Raw genomic sequence first — 15,985 nt, 5'->3', positions numbered from 1 at the left:
CACTTCACTTGAAGTTTAAAACTTCTTCTCATTTTTATATTGATCCCATCCAACAAAATGATGTTCATTGTTCTGTTCAAGTCTTTTTTTGGTCCATGTCTAAAAATAAATACATTTGACATGTGATTTTGTTGTTGTTGTTTGTCTTTTTATTTTATTTTTGCCAGTGCCATACAGCAACAATGCTTGGGGATGTGGTCTTTTACAAATTTGAAAATACTGAATGTCACTTTTATAGAATTGGCTTCTTTATTTTGTAATGTATTATTAATGTCTACATCAACAAATGTTAACCATAGAATCGAATCGTATCGAATTGTATCGTTCCTACACTGTATCCAATCGTATCGAATCGTTCTGTATTAAAAATATATCGTTTTTGAATCATATCGTAACCCGTGTATCTAGATACGTATCGAATCGTCTATCACAGAGAGATTCCCAACCCTAAAAGTAACAGTAGAAGTATGACTAATGATGACAGCAGCAGCAGGAGGCATCTGGCAGGACCACGGCAGCAGCACAACCACACACGTCACACTATCCAGGCACCGCTGCAATATGAGTTAACTTGAGAGACAGTGAATCACAAAGGCTTTGGAGAAGAAGCTGAGTTAGTGACATCCAGAATGGCCGAGTAAGCAAGATGCAGTAATAGGATACGAGAAGGAGAGAAGGTGCCCGGTGTATTATAGGGGGTTCTCCGGCAGACTAGGCCTAAGTCAGCCTAACTAGGGGCTGGTACAAGGCAAGCCTGAGCCAGCCCTAACTATAAGCTTTATCAAAGAGGAAAGTCTTAAGTCTAGTCTTAAATGTGGAGACTATCGTCTATTCCTAATCACTACTCCTTGACCTCGGTGGGAAACGTCATGAGGTCAAGGAAAGATGAGTAGGAGAATTCATAAGGACTTAGGAAAAGAGAACCGCGGAGCTGAGAAAATCCGACCGCACTTACGTTGGGCTACGTCATCATGCGACGACGGATGTTATTGACGTGGGTCTGCTGTGGTGAAACTACAATTCTGAAGATGGACTACAAAATGCACAAGATGAGAATGTTTGGGGCGTACGTTCTCATCGTGTTGTTTCATGCAGGATATATAAATGTGGACAACACGGTGAAAGATATTGTTTAATTACTAAGGTCGGAATTGAATTAAAAAAATGAATATAGGCTGAAGCCACAAACTGAAACGAAATTGTCACATTGAGAATGTTTGCTCACACTCACCCATCTGAATCCCAAGTAGTAAAATGAATTAATGATATTACTAAAGGCTGACAATACAACAACGCTCAAATGAATAAATGACTGATGCTAACTGAGCATATGTTACGGTGCGTGTCCCCTCCGTCCACAGCTGTGTTCAACTTGTTTGTTTTATAACAGGATAAATAGATATTAAATGCATTATTTTGTTTTTCCGTGTGAATAAAAAAAGAATGGAAATCCACGTACTTTTTCCATTTTCTTCTTCAAATGGGCAATTGGAGGCAAAATTAGACCACAACCAGTAATTAACTTGTGTTTGGCCTTTATTGTTAAATCAATATTATGTGGCCCTACTGCACTAATAAATAGATAGACTAATAAATAATAATAATATTAATAATAAAAGGGACGCTGCTGTGCCTCGTGCGTAAATGTACACAGCGTCTCTCTTTATGGGGAAACGTGCTTATTGTTTCTGCTGCGGGGTTGGGGTGGGGTGGGGTGGGGTGCTCGCTGCAGGTATTTAATAACCTCAGGCAGATATCTTTTAACGTTACAGTCTTTTGTATTTTTTGTTATGATCCTTCCACTGTAGCTCTGCAGGGAAACACTGTACAGGGGAATAAAAAGTGGGAAGCAGTAACTTCATTGATTATTTAAATCTCCAGATACGCCAAGTATATGCGCATTTACGCATGAGGCACAGCAACAGTACTTCATTGATTATCTATCTATTTTTTATATTCAATTTTATTTACATAGTGCCAAATCACAACAAAAGTCATCTCAGGGCACTTTACATATAGAGCAGGTCTAGATAATACTCTTGAATCTATCTATCTATCTATCTATCTATCTATCTATCTATCTATGCCATAAGCATAGCCGATGCCAATGTTTTGAGATGCAGTAGATCTCCTTCCTTTCTCGGTCATATTGATCTTTTTCTTTCCTCATCATTTGAGTTTGTGAATGGTGCGTAAATATTGCCGCCGCAATGACTTGTGGGATGGAATTATCTCCTTTCCTATGCTAAAGGAGATCTGAAAGGAAGCATTGAACCTCCTTTCCTTAGTGTTTAGAGAATTCGAACAGCTCTTATCATGGCAGCCGCTAAAATACTTCCGGGTCATTTCACTCAGCTAGGAACCTTCCTAAGCAAAAAAGACTTTCCGAACGCAAGGGGTGTCTGCCTCCCAGACCGCAACAGGAAGATGATTCCACAGGAGAGGAGCCTGATAGCTGCAGGCTCTGGCTCCTGATCTACTTTTGGAGACTTTAGGGACCACGAGTAACCCTGCGTTCTCAGAGCGCAGTGTTCTGGTGGGATAATATGGCACTATGAGCTCTCTAAGATATGACAGAGCTTGACCATTTAGAGCTTTATAAGTTAACAGTAGGATTTTAAATTCTGGATTTTACAGGGAGCCAGTGCAGAGAAGCTAAAACAGGAGAAATATGATCTTGTTTCTTAGTTCCTGTTAGTACACGTGCCGCTGCATTCTGAATTAGCTGGAGAGTTTTTTTTGGGGGGGGGGGGCATTTTCAAGCCTTTAATTGATAAAACAGACACGCGTGAAAGGGGGAGAGAGAGAGTGAGTGAGATGCAGCAAAGGGCCACAGGCTGGAGTCGAACCCGGGCCGCTGTGGCAATAGCCTTGTACATAGGGTGCCTGCTCTACCACTAAGCCACCGACGCCCCTAGCTGGAGAGTTTTTAAGGACTTACTAGAGCTACCTGATAATAGAGAGTTACAGTAATCCAGCCTTGAGGTAAAGCGTGGACCAATTTTTCCGCATCTTCTCAGTTCAGGATAGGCCTAATTTTCGCAATATTACGCAGATGAAAAAATGCAGTCCGTGAGGTTTGTTTTAAATGTGAATTAAAAGACAAATCTTGATCAAATGTTACTCCGAGGTTTCTTACGGTAGTGCTAGAGGCCAGAGCAATGCCATCTAGAGAAACTATGTCATCAGTTAAAGAGTCTCTGAGTTGTTTGGGGCCAAGAACAATAACTTCAGTTTTGTTTGAATTTAACATCAGGAAATTGGTGCTCATCCAGGTTTTTATGTCTTTAAGGCAATTATGAAGTTTAGTTATTTGATTACTTTCTTCTTGCTTCATAGATAAATACAAGTGTGTATCATTCGCATAACAATGGAAATTTACAGAGTGATTTCTAATGATGTTACCTAAAGGAAGCATATAGAGAGTAAATAGGATTGGTCCCAGCACAGAACCTTGCGGAACTCCAAAACAAACTTTAGTACGTAAGGATGATTCATTATGAATGTGAACAAACTGAAAACGATCAGATAAATAAGATTTAAACCAGCTTAGTGCAGAACCTTTTAGGCCAATTAAGTGTTCCAGTCTCTGCAGTAGAATTTGATGGTCAATAGTGTCAAATGCTGCACTAAGATCTAATAAAACAAGTACAGAGACGAGTCCTTTGTCTGAAGCAATCAGAAGATCATTTGTAATTTTAACTAGTGCTGTCTCAGTGCTATGATGCACTCTAAATCCTGACTGAAATTCCTCAAATAAATTATTATCATGGAGAAAATCACACAGCTGGTCTGCGACTACCTTCTCAAGGATCTTTGAAATAAAGGGAAGATTAGATATTGGTCTATAGTTGGCTAACACTTCTGGATCCAGGGTGGGCTTTTTTAGGAGAGGTTTAATTACAGCTACCTTAAAAGACTGTGGTACATAGCCTGTTAATAATGATATATTGATCATATCTAATATATGAGTGTTAACTAAAGGTAAGACCTCCTTAAGTAGCCTAGTTGGGATGGGGTCTAAGAGACACGTTGATGATTTAGATGAAGAAATCACTGCAGTCAGTTCTTGAAGAGAAATTGGGGAGAAGCAATCTAAATATATATTAGGTCTTACAGCTGTGTTTGAGGTTAGATAGGTACTATCTGAGGACAGGAGGTCATGAATTTTGCCTTTAATAGTTAGAATTTTGTCATTAAAAAAGCTAATAAAATCATTACTGCTAAGGGCTAAAGGAATACAAGTGTTAAGTGTTCTCATGCATTTTTTTTTTTTTTTGAAGATATTTTTTGGGGGCATTTTTGCCTTTATTTGATAGGGAAGCCAAGCATGAAGGGGGGAGAGAGAGAGGTAATGACATGCAGCAAAGGGCCACAGGCTGGAGACGAACTCGGGCCGTTGCAGCAACAGCCTTGTACATGGGGCACCTGCTCTATCCACTTAGCCACCGACACCTCCTCATGCATTGTTTTAAGGAGACTATTATTGTTTAGATACATAAAGTGTTGATATCAGTTTTGCACACTCAAGTAAACAAGTTAGTCTAAGTACTGTGGACTCAAAATAAACAAGGTAGTCCAAGTATTGTGCGCTCACAATTAACAAGTTAGATTAAGTACTTTGGACTCAAGATAAACAAGTTAGATTAAGTACTGTGGACTCAAAATAAACAGGTTAGATTAAGTACTGCGGACTCAAAATAAACAAGTTAGATTAAGCACTGTGGACTCAAAATAAATTATAATTGCTGGGCAGCAATGGCTGGAGTCAGGCAATTTTAGGCAGATTTGAGCAACAAGAGGCAGAATAGGAAGACAACAAGAAAGTTGCCCTCACAATGTACATTTTGCATCAGTCGAGACTTGAACTCACAGCCTCTGACACCAAGGAGCATTGTCTATCTGACTGAACTAATTAGCAAATGACATCTCATTTGTGGCTTCACGAATTGACAAAGCCAGCCACCAGGACAGCAGCTGTCAAGGCAGATTTCAAACTGCTGTCATAAATTCAGTTATCAAGACAAAATTCTGAAAATACACATCTTGCATCTAGACAGCATGGAGATGTTGTTAATTTGTTTTTAACGATTGATTTACCCCATAAGTGAAAAACTGATGTGTAAAGATGCTCTATTCCCATTGACAGCAATGGTTCACATGAGGACATAATTCAAAATGCTGTCAAAAATTCAGTTTTTGATATAAAATTCTGATATTTGCCAAACATCATCTACAATGACTCCAAAATGTTGTTAAAATTTTTTTCATAAACATTGAAAACTTATTGAGCAAGAATTTGCAAATATATGTTTATAGTACTGTTTACCATGAGAGGCCCACTGAGACATATTTAGGGTCCGGGCAGCTAAGCTGCCAGGACACTATTGTAATCCTAGGTATTCTTCTTCTTTCTTCTTCTTCCGAGGAAATCATACTTCCCATGGATGAAAACTCACCAAACTTTGCACAAAGGTCTAGTCTCATGCTAGATACCCTCAGCTGTAAACTCAAGCCAATAGTCCTGATGGTGGCGCTACAGCAAGCGTCTAAAGTTCAAAAATTTGAAAATTCATAACAAATCAACCATACATGCTACAACTTCACAACTTTCATCAAACTGTAGCCCCAATACTGAAGAAACTTTTGTACATTTAAACCTGTTAAAAATTATGAAGTTCATCACTCTGTTTTTTTCAAAAACTGTAAAACTTCTTAAACCTATCTCCTCCCACAAGTTTTGCTCAATTGACACCAAACTTGCTACAGAGCATCTTCAGCCTGTCCTACAAAAACTACATTTCTCCGATTTTTGATTTATCAAAAATTGAGCCTTCAGTGCATCAAAATGTTTGACTGTAAACGGTAGTGTAAACATATACATGCAAATTCTTACTAAATAAATCTTCAGTGTTCATGAAAAAAATGACAAAATTCTAGAGTCATGGTAGATGATGTGTGGCAAATTTCAGAATTTTATCTTAAAAACTGAATTTTTGACACCATTTTGAATTTTGCTCTAATGTGAACAATTGGAAAAATGACATTTTTAAACATCAGTTTTTCACTTATGGAGCAAATCAATCATTGTTACAAACAAATTACCAACATCTCCATGCTGTCTAGATGCAATATGTGTATTTTCAGATTTTTGTTTTGATAACGATAATTTTTTACAGTGGTTTGAAATCTGCTTTTCCATGCATGGACGGCTGCTAAACCTGCACATCTGGCTTAGTCAATTTGTGAAGCTACACATGAATTGTCACTGACTAATTAGCTCAGTGAGATAGAAATTGATCCTTAGTCTCAGAGGTTGTGAGTTCAAGCCTCAGCTGATGCAAAAGGCAGCTTGTGTTGTTAAATTCCTAAATGTCCGGGGGCGCTCTGCTCAGAGGCCAACAGCTTCACTGAGTTGCTCTCATATAATGATTGGGAAGGCAGGCCAAGTCCGTCCAATCCTGCTTTTTCTCGCGTCATCAAAAATAACAAATCAGGAACTGAGAATTCAGTACTATTTCCATTTCAATCAAACTCCCTTCCGTTTCAATCAAACTCTCTCACACAAACAACTATTCTCATTTGCATAACCTATCATTCTGTCTTACATTCCCTGTCATTTTGTTCCTTACACATGATTATTTGCATTCACATGTACAACTAATTTCTCTTATATATGCTATTATTCTGTTTCAAATATAATATTTATTTTTTCATACATATATTAGAACTTTGTTTTACATGCAGTCAGGTCCATAATTATTTGGACAATGATACAGTTGTCGTCATTTTGGCTCTGTACACCACCACAATGGGTTTTAAATGAAACAATGAACACCTGCTTAAAGTGCAGACTCTCAGCTTTCATTTAAGGCTTTTTTCAAAAATGTAGCATGGACCGTGTAGGAATTACAACCATTTCTTCACACAGTCCCCCAACTTTAAGGGCTCATAAGTATTTGGACAAACTAACATAATCATCAGTTAAACAGTCAGTTTTAATACTTGGTTGCAAATCCTTTACAGTCAATGACTGCCTGAAGTGTTGGACACATAGGCATCATCAGATGCTGGGTTTCTTCCCTGGTGATGCTCTGCCAGCCCTTTACTGCAGCTGTCTGTACTTCCTGCTTGTGTTTTGGGTGTTTTGCCCTCAGTTTTGGCTCCAGCAAGAGAAACGCATGCTCAATTGGATTCAGGTCAGATGATATGACTTGGCCATTGCAGAACATTCCACTTCTTTGCCTTAAAAATGTCTTTGGTTGCTTTTGCAGTATGCTTCAGGTCAATGTCCATCTGCACTGTGAAGCATCGTCCAATGAGTTTTGAAGCATTTAGTTGAATCTGAGCAGATAATGTAGCCCCAGACACTTCAGCTTTCATCCTTTTTTGGTGATTTTTTGCGCATGGGAAGTAGGATTTCCTCAGAAGAAGAAGAAAGAATAAGCAGGAAAACAAGAGGGTCCTGACAGGACTGCCTGCCCGGCCCCTAACAAGCTAGAGTAAGTACTGTAGACTCAAAATAAACAAGTTATTTTTACTTTAAAATAAAGAGTTTACTTTACTTAATTTTTCTGAGGCAATGAGTATGAGTACACCCAACTTATTAGATTTTACAGTGTATGTGTGTATATATATATATATATATATATATTTATATACACATTACTGTGTTTATACAGCATAGTGGCAGTTATTGACTGTTTATACTGCATCATCACAGTGTATTCACTGTGTTTATACTGCATCGTCGTGTGTTTATAGTGCATCGTGGCAGTGTACTTGTGTACTAGTGCATCGTGGCAGTGTACTTACTGTGTTTATACAGCATAGTGGCAGTTATAGACTGTTTATACTGCATCATCACAGTTTATTCACTGTGTTTATACTGCATCGTCGTAGTGTATTTATTGTGTTTATATTACATCATCGCGGTGTATTTACTGCGTTTATACTGTATCATCGCATTGTATTTACTGTGTTTATATACTGCATCATCACAGTGTATTTACTGTGTTTATATTGCATAATTACAGTGTATTTACTTTGTTTATACTGCATCATCACAGTGCATTTATTGTGTTTATACTGCATCATCACAGTGTATTTACTGTGTCTATATACTGCATTGTCGTAGTGTATTTACTGTTTATACTGCATCGTCGTAGTGTATTTACTTTGTTTATACTGCATCGTCACTGTGTATTTACTGTGTTTATCCTGTATTGTCGCAGTGTATGCATTGTGTTTATACTGCATCGTTGCAGTGTATTTACAGTGTTTATACTGTATCGTCACAGTGTAATTACTACATCATCACAGTAGAGTGATAAAGTATATACTGTTTATACTGACCACACTGCTAATGGCACAGCTGTAATAATGGTCTTTACTAACTGTTGCCAGCTAATTTTGAAGCTTTTGTGCAAATCTATCTTATATAATAATGTGATTTCACTTATTGTTGTCACCTCGTAAAAATGTAATGTTTTAAAATCTTTGACCTTTGCACTCATCAAGACAAAAGAAACCCAAGACAAAACACCACATAGTTTCTGTCATTTTATTGCTGGCATCAAGATTTAGACACATTCTTCCTTGATCCACTCAATTTAAACAACATTCTAACAAGACTTCCAACTGACATACACCCAGTTGACATTCTGCATCAATTCCTGTGTGAAACATGATATATGGTTATCGAGGGCCTCTACACAAACAACAACAACAAATACTGCTGCAATGATTTTCAAAAGGAGCTATAATGTATGAATCAGAATACAAAGAGAACAGAGAAAGAAAAGACAATACAGAGTGGAAGAGGCCATCTTACTCAGTGCTACCACTCTGCTCAATTTCAAAGATGTTCCTTATCACCAGATGACACAGAGTGTAGTTCCTCATAACATAACACAACATAACACAAGAACTTTAATGAATAAAAGTTAAACTTTACACAGAATAGAACATATTATATGTCAGATTCCCTCTACCATAACAATGTGTTGTCCACTGTAATGATAATCTGATTTTTCAGTCAAAGAATAAAATGACATTGTCAGATGAGAAGATAAACATCACTTTCATCTCTGTAAACACATATGTCTACCAGCCAAGGTTTTGTTGAGAGTACAATATTGGTCACAACTGCAACCCTATTAAGGCATGTTGTTTCTCTTTTGATGGAGCTAGGCTACCTGTCTTCATCCAGTCTTTATGCTAAGCTAGGCTTAGCACTTCCTAGACTTATCTATCTCTCCTGGACATAAAGTAAATGGACCTGCATTTGTATAGCACCTTTCTAGTCTTCCAACCACTCAAAGCGCTTTTTACACTTCGAGTCACATTCACCCATTCACACACACATTCATACACTAGTGGCTGAGGCTACCATACAAGGTGCCACCTGCTACTCAGTTTTAACACATTCACACACCAATGGAACAGCCATTGGGAGCAAGACGACTGATGCAAACTGGAGGAGCCCGGGATCGAACCGCTGATCTTTCGATTGGTGGATGACCCGCTCTACCTCTGATCCACAGCCAGGGATGAAACTGACATCCAGCCTTTCCTCAGGCAAACAATTTGTCTGTTAGTCTATTTACAGTGGACTAACACAGCTGAGTTTATGACTTCACATCTTCTTTAGCAGTCATTTAAAGCCACACAAGGAAATATGGATAATGGAGGCATAGATTACTGAAGAAAACACACACACACACACATATATATATATATATATATATGTGTGTGTGTGTGTATGTGTGTGTGTGTGTGTGTGTATCTATATATATATATATATATATATATATATAAAATATGAAGTCTGAATATATGGAATGAACCTTGATATACACACACACACACATATATATAGAGAGAGAGAGAGAGAGAGAGACATATAGGAAATTCAGGAAATTATATAATATGAAGTCTGAATATATGGAATGAACCTCGAATATATTGAACGAAAGTCAGAATATATGGAATGAAATCTGACGTCATTAAGGCACTAGTGTTTCCTCTGTATGCTTGTATTGGATGCTGCAGCAAGAACACAGTGAATATAAGTGAGTCAGTGAGAGACATAGTGGCAGCAATTTTAAGCAATATAGACATAGTAATTTCCACATTGGCTAATGCGCTTTGTAATGTTTACCATACCCAATACCACAGTATGGTATGGGGTGCCGTTTGTAAAGTGGCTCACACTGAAATTAACAGCAACATTTTGCCACATTTAGCTTCAAACAACGTTTAAAAAAGTGGTGTGAATTTTTTAAAGTCACTTTTTCCACATTTACAGCAATATTTAAAATACATTAAATATAATGTCACAGTTAAATCTAAATATTATATGTTAAACCTAAATGTTAAATCTAAATCTAAATCTTTAATCTAAAGAAAACATGACAACATCAACATGACAACATCATTTTAGGTAGTTCTTATCACACTGATGTATGTTCAAGTGTTCATTTTCCCCAATTAGTTTGGTTTTAATTTGTTATTTGATGCTATAAACACAGTCTGACCACCCAGGCTTTTATTTTGATACTTCTGCTGACCGGCAGTGTGCATTTGCATATTTGCTAAATAATTAGTCGATTTAACATTTATATTTATATTTAACATTTTGATTTAACATTTAATATTTAGATTTAACTGTGACATTATATTTAACATATTTCAAATATTGCTGTAAATGTGGTAAAAAAGTGACTTTAAAAAATTCACACCACTTTTTTAAACGTTGTTTGAAGCTGAATGTGGCAAAATGTTGCTGTTAATTTCAGTGCGAGCCACTTTACACGTACTGCAGTACTGGGTGTGGTTAACATTACCACGTGCATTAGCCAGTGTGGAAATTACTATGTCTTCATTGCTTAAAATTGCGGTCACTGTCTCTTGCCAACTCACTCATATCCATCCAATACAAGCATACAGAGGAAACACAAGATGGCACTAGTGCCCTGATGACGTCAGATTTCATTCCATATATTCTGTCTTTCTTTCAATATATTCAGACTGTCATTCATTCCACATATTCAAACTTCATATAAATATATACATGTATGTGTATACATACATACATATCTATCTATCTATCTATCTATCTATATATATATATATATATATATATACGCTTGTGTTTCACAGTGAAAACATTATTTTGTTTTAAACACTTAATGAACAATCGCGTCATTGTTAGTCTCTGCATCTATCACAGATGACACTGATGAATCCCTCAATGGTTTACTGTGACAGGGATCTTTATTGTCTTTGCTGTATTAAGTGATCAAAAGTTTGATTTACTTATAACACCTACATCATGTATTTTCCAGAACTGATACTTGACCAAGCAGTTTATGAGCTTATATATGCTGTATGACATTAGTTATACAGTTGTGACAATAAAGTGGGCGATGGAGTGGATTCATGATTAGATTATAAAAACATGATACTGAGAAATGTTTTATGTTTCCTTTATTGAAGCATGCAATAATACTCTTATTGGGTCTATTAATATATCACTTTTACTTTCAGCTTAAAAGACTTTTACAGGTGTAGATGTCATATCCAAGAATAACAACATTAAAGCCCTGCTAGCACCCCAAAGAGGCTGCAATGTTGATTTCACCCCACAATTAATACTCAAGTGTTGGATAGATCCTGTAGATTCTAATGTAGCTAGTCTTAGAGCCACAGCCTCATGAGGAGTGATATTAAAGTTTTTCCTGAGAGGGATGCTAGGGGAAAGACTGTGGGCCATTAAAATATAGCAGCCAAAGACTATCGGTATGTTGTTCTACTGACGTGTGTGACTCCTGTTCTGCTAGCAGATACCACTCAGCATAGCCATAGACCAATTCCTGCTGGCATACGCCACTGCTGTCACTGCTATGTGCCCCATAAAACTAACATTTCACTTGTGTGATGACTGATGTCATTCTTGTTTTAGTGTCATGTGGTGATTCTTTGTGAACAGAGGTGTTGATTGACTCTTTGTTTTTTTCTGAAGCTGTAGACTTGGGTGTGAGGGATTAGGATACGGGTTAGGTGATACATTGCTAGTGGCTCCCTCTGCCGGGCATCCACTGACATGTGCTAGTGCCAGTGCATGTCACTCAAGACCCCAAACACCAGGAACCCAGGTAGTCAGCCAGGAGGAGGAACTTCTCTGTACTGAATTACATCACACATTTCACACATTTATTATAAGATTAACAAGAATAAAATTTATTGCAGGACTGTTGTATCAGATTGCTTTACACAGGGCAGGCTTTGTTTCATTGTCTCTGTGTCCTTTAAGTACTGTCATATGAAGACACACCTGCAAGGAGCAGCACTCTAAAAATACTGGCAGTGCACAGCTGCAGGATTCATAATTTCACTCACTGAAATATTGAACCACAGACAACAAATGATGAAATATAAGCTGTTGTCAGTTACCTTTTTTTTTTAACAATAATGCAACCATTGACCATCATTTCACATGAAGTATTTCCACTTATTCTGGTGTATAGATTAGTCTATCCTCCATAGACCCTCTGATCAGATGGGTGACATTTGGGGCTGATACTGAGAGTAGCCTTAAGGCCCTGACACACCAAGCCGACAGTTGGCCGTCAGTCAAAGTCAGGCCGTTGGTGAGCGTCCGTCGCCCTAGTTTTTGCGGTGTGTCCCGCACCGTCGGCACTTAAGCGTCGGTGGCTTTTCGGCCGATTGAGCATGTTGAATTGGCGGCGGAGCTTGTCGGTGAGAGAGATCATTCTGATTGGCTGTTCAGGTTTTACTTCCTCGCCCCTGTAGCAAGTGAATCTGCCTGTAGTGAAACTGGGGCTAACCGATGCTTCCTCCTCAGGTTCCACTTCACTCAGCTGCCCGACAGACCCGCTGCTTCTTCTCACTTTAACCTGAATAGCTGCAGCATGACCGGAGGGAAACACAGCCAGTTAGCCTCCCAGCTAGCCCCAGCTCTCCGTTTGGATCCAACCGGAGCACCGAGCCCCGGTTTGTTATTCAGGTTAAAGTGGGAAGAAGCAGCGGGTTTGTCGGGCAGCTGAGTGAAGCTGAGTGAAGTGGAGCCTGCGAAGGAAACACCAGGACCATCTGGATGTAATAGTCCGTGGAGGTGCTGCGGTGGTCAGCTGCACAGATAGGAAACCCCTCGGCTGACAGGATGTACCACTCTCTCACTCTGCTACTTTGTTTATCTCATTTCCTTTCCTTGGACTTCCAGTTTCCCTTTTTGTGTTTTTTCCACTCACGCAGGCGCAGAACGTACATGCTACTTGGCCGTTGGATGTAGTCTTTGTAGTGCGTTCAAATGGAACTGACACAGGCAACGTGAGGCGACGTAGATGATGCAACAGTTGGCTTTTGTCGCCGCTAGTTCTTTGATGTCGGTTTGGTGTGTCAGCACCTTTACTAGTTACTGAACACAGTGTTCAGGCTCTGTCCCGTCCATCAGTCAGCTAGTCAGTTAGTCAACAGCTGTAGTGCTGCGTGAGCAGCAGGCTGAGGTTCGAATGGAGCCAATCATTCTGCCCATCTTTGTCTGACCGTTCCTGCCCTGCTGGGAGGTGTTGGTGTTCTGGCGAGACAGCTTAGCCGCATGACTGGCCGTCTCCTTGATCTGCAGCTCCAGGTGTTTCTGGATGGCCAAGCCCAGCTCTTCAGGGTCCACAGAGGCCCCGTACACTTCCCATGTCATCCCTTCTGCATCCCACTTCACCTCCTTCACTGGGGTCTTGGAAGCCCCACCCGGTTTCTTGCCTATGTCACTGTTGGTTTTCAGAGTCTGAGTGCAGGAGGTCTCGCTCTTGCTCTCCTCTGCTAGACAGATCTGGGGGAACACATGAGGTGTGACCATCTGTCCTGTCTGCACCCCAACATCCCTCAGCTCTCTGTGGGCTGTCATTGTCCCCATGTCCTGGGTTATGGTTCTGACATGGCCAACGGGACTGCTGCAGCACGCTTCTCCACGAAAGTGTTTTGGGGATTGTGGCCCAGCACCAGGGGGCAGCAAGCTGATCCAAGAGCAGTTAAGGTTGCAGCACCGAAGTAGGTGCTTGGCATCCAGGCCTGTTTCACTGACAGAAGAGATGAGGCGAGGCAGGGTGAGGTGGTTCATCGCTGAAGGAGGTGCCGCTGTACGCTGGATGTCACAGGTTGGCTCTACACCTGCCAGGCGTGGCAGCAGCTGGGACGGGGCTGGGATGGGTTGGGGATGACAGTAGGCAGCAAATGTGTCCTCAAAATTGACATGATGGTTATAAGAGCCATAGCAGAGTGCCTTGTCACATTTATGGGGAAGATGGCTCCTTTCTTCAGTACCCTCCACCTTGCCTGCTGCCTCAGGGGACGAGATACAGACACACCTGCTCTGAGGCTGCTGTACATCACTTTCTCCACTGTTGGGCCCTCGGCAGGTAGTGGTGATAATGTTGCACTGCTGCAGCTGCATGGGCTGCTTGCAGGCTAACATGGAGTGACTCTCAGCCTCTTGGACACTTTTATCTCCATGGTAAGCAAGCCCACAAGTCTCATTGACTGGAGCCTGGGGGGGCATTCCCTGTTTAACCACAGGTAAGGTTTCTGAGTGACTCCTGTGAACAGGTAGAGAGGCTGACTTTATGTTCTGCCTCGTCCTACCAGCAACAAGGCTGTCACTGATTGCATTCACAACTGTGTCGTGGTGATGTGACGGTGTATGTGTCTCAGCCAGACTATGGGGGTGGCTTGAGGCCTTGGGAGGTACACATCGTTCAGATTGGCTTTTGTCTTGTTCACCAGGCTCCCTATGGACATTCAGACTGCTGTAGTTAGTTTCCCTGGTAGGAGAACTGACTGAATGATCTTTACAGATCTCCTGTGGCTCCTCCTGGCAGCTGTTATCTGGTCCTCCAGCCAGTCTGGAGGGTGTTGTTGCCTGTATCAAACTCGGGGTGTTGAAGAGTGACTGACCAGACAGGGTAGATTCCAAAGAAACAGCTTCCCCTGGTGGGTAGAGCTCTGACACAGGATGCCCAGCCTCTGCCATGGAAAACCTTTAAGAAGAATAAGAGATAACGTGTAGATGTCTCACACACACAATACAGAAAATCTCATAATTCTTGCACTTCCAATTTGCAATTTTGTATCAAGAGTGTAAGATTAACTATTGATCACTGCATTGCCTCATTGATATTGGGTCAGGGAAACCGTGGATGGCTGTAACATTTTTGACATTTCTGTCTGTATTATGGAGCTCTTTTAAGCCAGAGCATTCAAAATGTGATACAAACTCCAACAGAAAATTACAGAGCTATCAGGATATATCAAAGACATCTGGATTAGGAAAGCAGGATTTCTACAGATACCTGCAAGTCAGGGGCTACTTTGAAAAAAAAAATTCAAAGCTTGGAGACAAATGAACACAACCTTATTTCTACATTTTAAAATGCATACACAATGGGAGAAAATAAAAAGTTGGTTTCAAATTTCAAAGACTCATTTTACAAAATATATGAAACAAAAATGGGAGAGAAAATCGGACAGAGATGGCTGTGCAAATAATCGTCTGGTGGTCGCGATTACGATTTTGAGGTGAAATGAGTTCAAAATGAATGAAATCGAGGGTAAACGATTTTTGGTCATGGACACCTGGAGATGTTATTTTGTCTTCTACGGAAGCCGTGCATGCACAATACCGCCCCTTTCCCTCCTCTCCTCTATTCACTCCACGAGCCAGTCAAGTAGGTGAACTACGAATAATGCGAGGGGCAGGTGATCGTGGAAAACTTCAAAAACAGCGTGCGGAAAATGACAGAGGGAGAGCGAGAGAGGTTGGTCTGTGTGTGTGTGTGTGTGTGCGTGCGTGCATCTATGGAGCTACATTTGTTTCTTTATTATTCAATCAAACAGTATAATATTGCAATCAAAAAATGTTTTATTGCAAGTAAAAAATGTTTGATTAAAAAATACTAATTCAAAAGTT

General features: G+C 39.9%; 1 protein-coding gene across 1 annotated transcript in view; it reads right to left on the bottom strand.

Moving 5' to 3' along the window:
- Positions 1–11,213: 11,213 nt before the first annotated feature.
- Positions 11,214–15,985, bottom strand: part of si:dkey-191g9.7 (GRIN2-like protein) — a 56,153-nt gene continuing 51,381 nt past the window's right edge. The window contains exon 2 of the mRNA XM_049601218.1: positions 11,214–15,056. Coding sequence (XP_049457175.1) covers positions 13,490–15,049 — 1,560 coding nt within the window. The 5' untranslated portion in view covers positions 15,050–15,056 and the 3' untranslated portion in view covers positions 11,214–13,489. The remainder of the gene's footprint in view (positions 15,057–15,985) is intronic.

The sequence above is a fragment of the Epinephelus fuscoguttatus genome, linkage group LG16 (genome assembly GCF_011397635.1).
Source record: "Epinephelus fuscoguttatus linkage group LG16, E.fuscoguttatus.final_Chr_v1".
Classification (NCBI taxonomy): Eukaryota; Metazoa; Chordata; class Actinopteri; order Perciformes; family Serranidae; genus Epinephelus; species Epinephelus fuscoguttatus.
Note: the sequence above shows the minus strand (reverse complement) of the source record. Positions and strands in the feature narration are given on the sequence as shown.